Below are 11,769 nucleotides of genomic sequence, written 5' to 3'. Positions count from 1 at the left end.
GGCCCCCCCCCCGCCTCCCCCTGCCTCCCTCCCCTGCTCTGCACTGCACACTGCTCTGTCCCTTCCTGCGGGCCTGACAAGTTCAAGCTTTTATCTTCTGACTGAAGACGGGTTAGAGTCGGGCACAAGTAACCAGTGAGAAGTTGAGGGGAGAAGAGGAAAGGGAAGGAAAATGTTGGGTGCGGAGCCCCGCGGCGGGTCGGCACTGGCCGGGCCCTCTGCTCCTGGCTTTCGGGGACTCCCACGGCCGACCGGCCCAGAGGGTCCCTGCCCAGGACGCTCGTGAGCCACCTGCTCCTCGTCGCCCCCCCGTTCACCGTGTCACCTCCGTGTGCTCTCGGCCGGAGCGCAGGCGGCTTCCGCGTCAGTGCGGGTCCCCCGCTCAGGTGCTCAGGTCCTCGCGGGTGAGAGGCAGGCTCCGGGGCGCAGGTGGCTGCTGGAACGCCCGCCCGGCGGCACAGCCCCGGAGGCCTGGGGGCTCCCGCGGACACGCACGCACGTCCGCCCGCTCCTGACCGGCCGGCCCCCCCGCCGCCACCCCACGAGCCCCCACCGTGTCCCTGCAGCGTGGGGCCCCGGCTGGCCCGTCCCCTGCAGAGGTGGGGTCACACCCTCTATGCCCTGTGTGCCGCCCCTGCCGGGGCGAGGCCACGCACATCGCCACCTGTGCCCGCACCCCGCTCAGTCACATACTGTTCTTCGTGCGAGCGCGCGCGTCAAGGTCCGTTGGGCTGCCAGCTGCAGTCGACGCGCGGGCGGTTCCGGGATGGGCTGTGTTGACGTGGGCCGCGTGCGGGTGCGTTTCTCCTGGGGCCGCGGCAGGAGGAGGCCCGGGCCCACGGGAGAGGCCACGTTCTTGCCAGTGTTGTTTCCCGGTCTCTCCTGTGGGTGTGTAACGGCTTCCTGTGAGTGGGATTTGCATTCTCTGAGCGCTTGTGAACTTGAATGCTTTTGTACGTGCGTCCTGTACACAACTGAAGACACCCGTGTCTTGCCCTTTTTTCTTCTGGGTTGTCTGTGCTTTTTGATTTGTGGAAGTACTTTACACTGTCTGTGCCAGAGGCGCGCGCGCGCGCACACGTATGCACATGGATGTGCCCACATCACAAATACTTTCTCAGGAAGGGACGAATGGGAATTGGCTGATGGAGAAGATGGAAGAGCATCAGGAAGGGCCAGGTGACCAGAGCGCTGTGTGCGATGACCCCTGGGGCAGGAGAGCATCCCCTCACGAGTCGCCTGCGAAGGGCTGCGGGGGTGGCGGGGGTGGCAGAGTCTGGACGTGGGAGGAGGGCACAGCCGTGGTGGGCTTGCTGGGGGAAGGTTGGATTTTATTTCGCACTCAGCAGGGCTCCCCAGCGTGGACCTGAGGGGTGGAGAGGCGCCCTGGGGACTCCGGGTGAGCAGAGGGGCACGCGCTCTGTGCGTCTGTGTGGCTGTAACGGGTGTGCGGACAGCTGTCCCTTGGGTGAGTTGCCCACGGCCGGGAGCGCTGGCTCGTATGGTCCTCTGGGAATGTGTTGAGCCTCTGCGGTTTGCACGGCGGCCACACCGCTCCGCGTCCCGCCAGCGGCGCCAGGGGCTCCCTTCCCTGCGTCCTCACCCGTACTTGCTGTTGTTTTGATTTTTGTTTTGTTGATCGTGGCCGTGCTGCTGGGTGTGAGGTGGCGCCTCCGCATGGCTTTGACTGGACTTCCCTCAGGACTCCTGATGGCGGGCATCTTTTGATGCCCTGTCGGCCGTTTGTCTGTCTTCTGGGAGACCTGTCTGTCGGTGACCTTCGCGCATTTTCAGATCACGTTGTTAGGTTCGTCGTTGCCGGGCTGTGCGGTTCCGCGTGTCCTGGACCCCGAGGCCGTATCGGGTGTGGCAGCCACGAGTGTTTTCCCGTCTGCAGCTGCCTCCTCAGCCTGTTGCTTGTGTCCTGTGACGTCGGAAGTTGTCATTGTTGTCGTTTTATAGGAGGGCCCCGTGCCCCGTGGGCGCCGACCCTGCGGCCCTGAGGTCAGGAGTCGCCAGGCGCCCCTCGCACTACAAGGCCTTAAACCCGACTCAGGCCTGGATTCCGCTCTTGCTGCCTGTCCTCTTGCTGTCACGGCCAAGAAATCACCACCAGGTCCATTGACGTGGAGCTTTGCCCTGTTTTCTTGGAGGTTGACAGCTTCGAGTCCCCCCATTCACGATAGACGCGGGCTCCTCTCACGGCCCGCGTGCCGCACTGGTCGGCGGGCACTCGGTGCTGCCGCAGGCACATCCCCTTTCTGGCCTCGGCGCACAAACACGGCATGTACCCCCCGCCCCCCCGCGGAGTGGGATTTCTGACTGCCAGGCGCACGCTTTGAGCGCGTCTGGGACCCGCACGTCCGGCTCCCTGTGACGGGGCACCGGGCATCGTGCCCCCAACAGAGCTCACGGCCCTGAGACACCGCGGCAGGGCTCCTGGAGGCACCAGGCCACTGTTAGGCTTTAAGTTTCTCTGACCTGGAATCAGAAACTGTGTCCTGGCAGGTGACGCGTGACTGGACTCAGGGCCCGGCCCCAGTGTGCGATGGTGGTGAGACAGAGCACGTCGTAGCACCGAGCGCAGAGGGCGGACGGGAGGGTGGCGGCCCCTGTCTCGGTCATGTGGGAAGGGGGGATGAGGGTCCCCTCTGCGACGGACGGACGGACGGACGGACGTGCTGGGGAAGTCCAGGGAAACAGGTCAGAGGGGCCTCTGTGCAAACAAAACGGAGCTGCTACGGTGAAGGCCTTCCGGCAGCTTCCAGCAGCTCCCACCCAGCGGCTCTTAGCTCAGGCGCATGCCCAAGAGGAGCAGAAACAGACGTCCATGCAAAGATTGCACGCAGACGCTCATGGTGTTCATGGCCAAACCAAAGGACCCGAGTGTCCGTCAGTGAATAAACGTAACTAAAACACATCCGATCTGTGCGCTGAAATGTCACTCGGCAACCAAAGAGGATGAAATGTGAAACACGCTACATGTGCATGACCTTGAAAACATGGTGCAAATACACCAGCCGCCAAACGCCGCCTAGTGTGTGAGTCCCCAGGGCCGGGGGGGTGGTTACCACAGAGTTTCCTTGGGGGCGATGGAAGTGTCCCTACGCCGCACGACCCTGTGAATGTACTGAAGACCCCCAGGGGGAGACTGCGTGGTGTGAGGCCTACCTCAGCGGAACTGTGAAGAGCACACGGCGAGAGAGCGAGAGCGCCGCGAAGGCACGGACCCCGGCCCAGGGCACAGGTGTGCGGCCGGTGAAGGCGAAGGGTGCGTGGGCCGTCGGAACACAGACTCTCATCCGGCACCGGACGGACCTGGCTCACGGGCGCGGACCCCGACCCAAGAGTCCCCCACAGCCGAGCACCAGGGCCTGCCGCCACGCGCACGAGCTGTCCTGACTGGAGCTGTTCGCACGCACCAGTGGGTTCTGTCTGCTGGAGGAAATCCGCCAGAGCAAGAAGACCTCAGAGAAGACAGATAAACCTGCTGAACCAACTAGAAGCATCTCCAACGAGACGAGTCAGAGAAGAGCCAACGTCCAGGAGAGGAAGCCGCGAAGCAGCAGAAGGAAGAGCCGCCGCACTTGGGCTCGAAAATCCGCCCTGGGGGACGCGCGTGGGGCAGATAGGTGGTTACAGCGCACGGGGACGGGAAACTCAAGTGCACGAGCAAGGCGTGTGCCCAGGCCAGGAGCCCGGGGGGAGCGGGGAGCGCTGCGGGCTGTGGCCACTTCAGCAGCGAACTCGGACGGGAAGGGCCCATGGCCCCAACCCAGCTGGTGTGGAAAACACCCACTTCCCACCAGAGGCCCCGGGGCCGGGGTCAGGGGGCGCGGCCAGGGGTCTCTCACGGGGAGATGCGGGGGCCCGGGAAGCCAGGGCAGTGGGAGGAGCGTCCGCTTCCCTCTCTCACAGTTGTGAACGGACAGTGTCCTCATGGTGACAGGTCCTTTGAGAACCCGTGGTGAGGACACGGGTCCCTGTGGCCCCGGTCGGGGACCTCTGCCCTCCCGCAGCCCCCAGACAGCCAAGAGCCGCACCGCTTGTCCCCCACACGCTTGCCACGAGCAGGCGCTCCTTCCTGCCCTTCCTGCTGCCTGGCCGTCCGGCGGGCCCCTCAGCCAGCTCCGCCCGGGCACTGGAGGTGGCCCAGTCCACCGTCCACGGCCCCCGTCTAGGGGTTTGTCCTGCAGCTGTCTGCCTGTCGTCGTCTCGGACCGAGGTGTCTACCAGCTGTGCAGGCGAGGCAGTAGGGGATCCCCGTGGTGGGGCCTGGCACCCCCTCCCCAGGGACCCTGGGTGACGAGCCCACGCCCAGAATAGGGCCCAGCTGCCGCGCCAGGGCCTGGGCTGGGGCACAGGCGCCTGCAGTCTCGCTCTGAGGAGTGCGTGTCCCCTTCCTGGTCCTCGCTGTCCCAGCGCATCCCCCGCCTTCGCTCGGTGAGGACGGCCGCGTGCTGCCTCCAGGGGCCGGGGCCGATGTCCCCGCGTGGGGGCATGAGGGGTCATCGTGGCTCCCAGCCTCCGTGCTCTGTGCACCGGCGCCCGCTCCACCTCTGGTGGCCTCCCGCGTGCAGTCTGGGTCCCTGCACCGGGACGCGGCTTCTCTCTCCGCAGTGGCCGGCCGTGGTCCCGTGGGATTTCCCTCCTGTGACCCTGGCCAGTGGGGCTGATGGCGCTGGAGCGGGTGTGCCCAGGGCCTGACCCCCGTGGCCCGTGACCCGCAGGTGCCCGAGATCGTGAGTGTGCTGCGCTCGAAGCTGCAGGAGACCCGAGAGGAGCACGTCCTGCAGGCCGCGCAGCACAGCGTGTACCTCCTGGCGTCCCAGCACTGCGCCGCCGTGGTGTCCAGCCTTCTGGGCAGCCCCCTGCCCTTCGACAGGTACCCTGCACCTGCCGGCCTGTGGGGTGGTGGGGCCCCCGCCTGCGGGCTCCAAGCCAAGGCCAGCCCCGGCGCAGGACTCGAGGGCCCCGCCTGCCCCGCCTGGCGCTCTGGCGCCCCTCCTGCATTCTCTGCCCCAGCTTCTGTTCTGCGGGCGCCTGCCGCCATCTGTGAGCCCCCCTTCTTCCGCACCCCCACTCACACACGCCCAGCTCCCGAGCTCCTGTCCGCGACCGTCAGGGGAGAGGACCCCTCCCTGCCGAGGCCCCTGCCCTGGTCCTGCCTCTGCGGTGCCCGTGGCTGGGACCGGTCTCGGACCCCACGGCGGCCGTCCCGTCGCCCCCGCAGCCGGGTGCCCTCATTCTCCTTGACTCCCGTCTGCTCTGGGGGTGTGCCGCGGGCGGGCCTGCGCTCTGTCTCGCCCACCGCCCCCCCAAGGGTGCCTTGTGCACCCCGCGTCTCCTCTTCCATCCCGTCCCTGCCAACCTTTCCTTGTCCATCTGTCCTTCCGGCGTCAGCGGCTGCACCCCCCGCCGTCGCGGTGGGACAGGAGAGCAGCCCCAGCCCGGCCGCCTCTTGCCCTGGTCTCTTCTGATCTTGTCTCTTGGCGCCTGACGGGCCTTCCTTCTAGGCCGGTCTTCCCTGCGGCAGCTGGGAGGTCGCCCGCCCTGTTTGTGTTCTCGTGCTNGTCCTCGTCTACAGGACAGGCCACGTGTCGCCCGCCGTCGGTGCCCCTCCGGCTCTGCGCACGCACTTGCGCTCTGCTCCTCGCCGAAGAGCTCACGCTGACAGCACCGCGGCGGCTCCCGGCCCGCAGGTGGCCGTCCCCCCGGGGCCCCCGCGTGCCCCTTCTTGAAGCCCCTAAAGGTCACCGCTGTCTGACTGCTGTTGTCAGACACGCATTTTACCTGATCTTGAACCTCAACTAGAATCAGTGTAAAGAGAGTCATATGGAAGTTTCTCCTGGCTTCCTGGCGGAGCGCACTGTCCCCGGGGTGCAGGACTGTGCCACCGCCGAGGCGCCACACCGCCTGCGTACGAGGGCCAAACGGTCATAGCCCGGCAGTCTGATGCGCCCACCACCTGTTTCCGTGTGGCTGGTGAGCCGAGAATGGATTTTAAACTTACGCATGGTTTGAAAACAAATTCTATTTTTTTTATTTTTTATTTTAAAAAATTTTTAAACNGCGCCCCAAAAAATTTTTAAATATTTTTATTTCTAAGAGGGAAAGAACATGAGCAGGGGAGGGTCGGAGAGAGAGGGAGACACAGAATCTGAAGCAGCTCCAGGCTCAGAGCTGTCAGCACAGAGCCCGACGTGGGGCTCGAACCCACGAACCGTGAGATCATGACCTGAGCCGAAGTCGGACGCTTAACCCACTGAGCCACCCAGGCGCCCCTAGAAAACAAGTTTTAAAGAATACCTCCTGACGTGTGAAAATCACACGAAATTAAAATTTGCCTGTAAGCCAAGCAGCTGCCGCACACCCGTCTGCTTCCACGTGGTGTCTGTGTCAGAGGCGTGCTGCCCCGTCCCCGCTGTCCCCCGAGTGCGCGGCACGGCCTCCCTCCCGCTGGCATCTCGGCCCCGTCACTTTTCTTCGCCTGAAGTCGATCCTGCAGACTCTGCGGGCGGCCAGCGCCACTGCTTCGTCGGGAGACACGGGCTCTGGCCGCCCTCCGGGGTGTTACTTTGTAGAGTCGGGGTTCCCATCGGGCCAGGCTCTGGTGTCCGCAGGGGCCGCGTGGCTGTTTCCTGGCTCCCACGCGACGTGCTGGTGCTGCCGTTTTGAAGGGAGCCCGCTGGCCCTCGTCGCTGGCGCCNCCGCTACTTTGGCCGCTGGGCTGCTTGAGTCTGCGGGTCTGTCGTCCGTCCCTCACCCCTGCCGGCCTCTTCCTCGCCCCGCGCCCCCCGCGCCCCGCGCTTCTGGGACATGCCCAGCGGGTGTCTGTTACCGCTGGTCACCCCGCCCCTCGGGCCTCTTGTTCCGGCTCCTGAATTCCCACCGTGGTCTTTCCCCTGCGGACTCCAAGCTGACTTCTCCCCCCGACCCTCTGCCTTCCCACCTCGCCCCTGCTCTGCTCAGGCTGGCGCCGCTGCCGAGCATGGCGTTCGGTCTCGTTTCTGAGGGCCGCGGGTTCCCTGTCAGATTCGCTCGAGGGGCACCTGCCGGGGCTCAGCCGCTGAAGTGACCGGCTCTTGTTTCTGGCTCAGGTCGTGAACTCAGTTTGTGAGTTTGAGCCCCGAGTTGGGCTCCGTGACGAGTGTGGAGCCTGCTTGGGATGCTCTGTCCCTCTGCCCTGTTCTCTCTCAAAATAAATTTAAAAAGGCGCTTATCAATCTTTAGAATTTCCAGTTCCCGTTAAATATCAAAAGGCTGTCGTTTCTGTCCGTTAGCGCCTGAAGAGCTGTAGCTTCCGGGCGGTCACACTCCGAGGCTGTGACACTGTCTCATGCAGAAAAGCCACCTGTTTGCTTCCGGCAGCTCCCAGGGGACCTCAGGGCCTCTGTTACGGCAGAGACTTTTCTTCTCCCCACGCCGCTCACCACTGTTATCGGTCCCCACGGTCGGGGGATGGGACCGATGGGTTTGTTTGGATGTGAGGTTGGGGCGCCATTTCCCACCTGCCCAGAGTCCCGCCCCTGGAGTCTTGTGGGGTGTGGGGCGGAGCCGGCGGTGGCCTGGAGGTGACTGTCCTTCTGCCCCGCGGCAGCCACACCTGCAGCCTCTGGCGGGCGCTGGCCACGGAGCCCAGCCTCAGCGCGCAGGTCCTGGGGCTGCTCCTGGAGAAGGTGAGCAGGGACGTCCCGTTCAAGGAGACCCGGGCCTTCCTGCTGAGCAGCTCTCCCGGCCGCGAGGCCACACTGCTGCCCCTCGCGGTGAGTGGGGCCCCGGGGCTGCCGCGCCTCACCCCGTTCTGCCTTCTCCCTGCACGGCGAGGGGGCCGCGCTGCTGCTGGCGGGGGGGGGGAGGACCCCACAGGGGGCCTGGGCGCCACCCCTCGGGCACCTGGCAGCTAATGGGGGCGCCGGAGCCAGGCCGGCCCGGAGCCCGGCTCGTAAAGGCCTCACAGGTGCTGGTCCCCACGGGAAACCGCCGTTTCATCCGCGGGGAAAGCACGCCTGGCTCGGCCACGTTTCCAGCAGTAAAAGCAGCTGCGAGAATTTCCTCCTCCTCCTGCTGTGCAGCCAAGAGCAGATGGTCGGACGCCTGTCCCCAAGGGGGTCGTGCCGCGCTGTGCCTGCCTCCCGCCCCAGAGGGCAAGCGAGGCTGGGCAGCAGCCCTTGTCTGGGGTGCGCCCTCCAGGGTCCCCCACTCCTCCCCAGAACACAGGGCGCGTGCCAGCAGGGGCTTCGGGCTGGCGTGGTTCTGGGGCGCAGAGGACCTTCACCAGCCTCGTTAGAAAGGGCTCTGGGGGCAGGGGAGCACTGAGCCTGAAGCAGCCCCTGTCCCCAGGCCACGTGTGCCCTGTACGAGGTCCTGAGCGTCCCGGCGTCGGGCCCTGTGGTGCTCGAGCTGTACCCACAGCTGTTCACCACGCTCCTGCTGCGGGTCAGCTGCACTCTGGGCGTCCTGCTGCCCCGGAGCCTGCAGGCCAAGGAGAGGAGGAGCGTGGGCTCGGCTCTGGCCCCCAGGAGCCTCGAGCCCTGCAGGTAACTGGGTCCTCCCAGGCCACCCAGCGGCATCGTGCGCGTGTGAGCATGCGGCTGCCTGGCATCCTAGCAGGGGGAGCGGGGAAGGGCGGGCACTGCCCTGGGGGCCTGGGGAGCTGGGACCCCCTCCCTGCACCCCGGTGATGGTGTCCAGGCCACACCGTCCGTGCCAGTGGTGCGGCTTCCCTGGGCCATGTTTGGGATGGGCACTGGGGGAGTGGCCCACAGGGGCTGTGTGGGGACACTCGGGTGGGTCCAGAGTAGCGTCACCCTTCGGAAGGGGGGGCTACGGGGGGGTATTTGGGGTGCAGGTGGGGCTGAGCCCCCACCCCCACATCTGCAGCCTCGGTGCTCAGCTGTGGGTCTCTGCTCCCTCCGCACCCCCCGTCAGAGCCCCTTCTCCAGGCTGCAAGTCTGCATGGCTTTGCCGCCTCCCCCGAGGGCCTGCCTGCAGGGCCAGCCCCCCAGCCCCACACCACTGGCCTGTGTAGCCACCGTCCCCCGCTGCCCTTTTTGGGGTACGGGACCCTGGTGGGGTCTGTCGAGTGAGCAGGGCAGGCAGGGCGGGGCTGCTTGTGGGTGGAGGGCGTCAGCAGCCTGGGCGGCCATCTCCAGGGTCAGCCCTAGGCCCATCACAGTGGCCCCTCAGGGCCGCAAACAACTGCCCTGGGCCACAGGCCAGACAGGCTGACCCCCCAGGCCCTCCAGAGCCCGAGGGACACAGCTCAGGCCACCTCCCCACCCATTCCAGGCACGTGGGGTCGGACGTGGCTCGTGCCCCTTGGGGACAGACGGGGCAGCGGCAGCTCGCCCCGCCCCGCTGAGGCTGCCCCACCGCCGGAGCGGCCTGTGCACTGGGGCAGGGGTGCCCGCCCGGCTCTGCACAGAGGGGAGTGAGGGGACTAGCAGCCGCTGCCGGGACTGCACGCCATGGCTCGTGAGCCGAGGGGGCTATGGTGTCCCCGGCTGCCACGCCCTGAGCTGAGACGTGTGCAGGGCCAGGCGGAGGTGCAGGAGGCCTGGCAGCCAGGAAGTCAGACCGTGGCACAGGCCACATCCATAAAGACCCTGTGCAGCGGGGTGGACAGGCCAGGGCGCGCCCTCATCTAAGTTGGGAGCCCACTTCTCAGCCAAACCTGTGTCTCCCCGCTTTGGGCTTGACGTAGCCAAAACCCGGCCTGACTGAGCTCTCTCGGTCAGAGGCAGAGCACCTGCCGGCCTTGCTGGTGGATGCCCCCACTTTGGCTCCTGGCCGCGTCAGGTCCAGTGTCCACCCTAGGGCCACTCGTAGGGCAAGGTCATCACCGGGCGAGGGCTGCCGTGGCCCCGAGGCCCTCCACGGGGGGCTCCCGGAGCCCTGCCAAGCTCTCCCAGGCTTTCCTGTGAGCTTTTCCCGGGTGCCGCTCTCCCTGCAGACCCAGCACCACGGGCCGTGCCCCTGCGGCCTGCCCGCTGCCAGCCCCGAGTCCTTCTGCCTGAGCTGGGGAAGAGGCTGGACTGCAGCCGGGCCCCACGGGCTCCGGCCCCACCAGCCGGGGAGCCGGAGAGCCCAGTGCCTGCAGGGCTGGGGGAGGCGGGGGGCAGAGCTGAGCCCACCCCTGGCTCTGAGTCTGCAGGGGGAGCCCGGCTCGTCCTGCCCCAGGTGGGGGCCCTTCCTCACTCGCATAGATCTCCACCTGTGGTCCCTTCCCTGGGCTCCGGGGTGTCCCAGGGTGGGTGTGGCCGTACACAGGCGAGAACGGGGCTCAAGAGGTCAGGACGAGGGCCCGCTTCTCAGGGCGTCAGGCATGTCGGAGGCCAGACGCGTTGTAGCGACGGCCACAGCCTTGGAGACCCTGTGCTGCCCTGGCACGACAGGCACTGACCTGTCTTTTGGGTTCACTTTTGTTAACAATTTTCTATTTTCTTTCTTAGTTTAATTAAAAGGTCTTTAAGGCAAGTGACAAAAGCTGCTGGCGGCTCTGCCTGCCTCCCGATGGTCCTGGGGACACTGCCCACCGGGAGGGGGGGGTCCGCTCCCCAGGGGCAGGAATCTGCACGGAGGGGTGGGGGGCACAGGGTGGATCGGCATGCAGGGCCTCTGCTGCCCTCACCCTCCCTAACCCCCCCCCCCATCCTGCAGCTCCGCAGTGGATGCCCTGCAGGCCATGCTGCTCCGGGGGGGCAGCGAGGACGTGGTGCAGCGCATGGAGCTGGAGGGGGGCTGGCAGCTGCTCGGCAGCTCAGCAGGGCACGAGGAAGGCGTCACCCGCCTGGCCAGGTAGGTGGCCTGGGCCCCTGCAGACAGACCCCGGCGCTGCCGAGGCCCAGGAGGCCAGGCTCTGACAGGCGATACTCGGGGCGCCGGGGAGCCGAGGAAGTGGTGGAGAGGCCACCAAGGCAGCTCTGAGCTCCTGGCCCTGCTGACACNAGGGCCTTATGGACCCCAGGCTCTGGCCAAACAGGCTGGGAGGCAGAGGACGATGTAGACTTGGGTGGCTTCGGAGCAGCCTGAGGCCCCAGCACCCACAGCACGTGGCCCCTTCCCCCAGCGCCATGGCCAGGTCTGCAGGCCCCCGGCTGCCCCTGGTGATGAAGGCGCTCGTGTGCACACAGAGCAGCGTGTACGAGACGCAGAGGGTCACTTCCACAGCCTTCCTGGCCGAGGTAGTTGCCCCTTGTTCGGGCCTGGGGAGGCCGCCGAGCCGCCCCAGCCAGGGCCATCGCCCAGCTCCTGCTTGGTGCTGCTGGGTCCGGAGGCCACAGGCCCAGGCCTGGTGACAACCCCACTCTGCTCCGTAGTGGCCTCAGCTGTGCGGGCGGAGGGGAGGGGGACTCGCCCTCAGCCGAGGCCTCAGCCGCCCTTGGAAGCCCCCTTGTGGCTGACACGCCAAAAGTTTGCCCAAAGGCCGCAGCACTGGGAGCCCGGGTGCGGCTGGGGTCGGGCGCTGGGGAGAACCAAGGGAGGCCCCGGGTGGGCTTTGGCCGCGTCCCCTCCTCACAGGACACGCGTGAGCGCCCAGTGGCGGGGGTCCGGTGTGGCCGGGGGGGTGGGGGTGTCCGTGGCCGCAGGAGGTCACGGCACCTCTGCCTCCAGCTGCTCGCCGCCAACGTGGTGAACGACCTAATGCTTCTGGAGTCGCTGCTGGACAACCTGGCGGCGCGGCAGAAGGACACGTGTGCCAGCGTGCGGCGGCTGGTGCTCCGAGGCCTGGCCAACGTCGCCTCCGGCTCCCCGGAAAAGGTGAGG

The 11,769-nt window shown here is 66.7% G+C and overlaps 1 protein-coding gene across 1 annotated transcript in view; it reads left to right on the top strand.

Moving 5' to 3' along the window:
- The window catches only part of MROH1 (maestro heat like repeat family member 1), a 44,434-nt gene that overhangs the window by 30,635 nt on the left and 2,030 nt on the right, over positions 1–11,769 (top strand). Inside the window, 6 exon segments of the mRNA XM_077758123.1 lie at positions 4,731–4,885; positions 7,601–7,766; positions 8,344–8,540; positions 10,663–10,800; positions 11,072–11,186; positions 11,617–11,763. Of these exon segments, the coding sequence (XP_077614249.1) occupies positions 4,731–4,885; positions 7,601–7,766; positions 8,344–8,540; positions 10,663–10,800; positions 11,072–11,186; positions 11,617–11,763 (918 nt within the window).

This window comes from Crocuta crocuta, unplaced genomic scaffold (genome assembly GCF_008692635.1).
Source record: "Crocuta crocuta isolate KB4526 unplaced genomic scaffold, BGI_CrCroc_1.0 scaffold327, whole genome shotgun sequence".
Taxonomy (NCBI): Eukaryota; Metazoa; Chordata; class Mammalia; order Carnivora; family Hyaenidae; genus Crocuta; species Crocuta crocuta.
The sequence above is the reverse complement of the archived record's forward strand: the minus strand, read 5'-3'. Positions and strand labels throughout refer to the sequence as shown.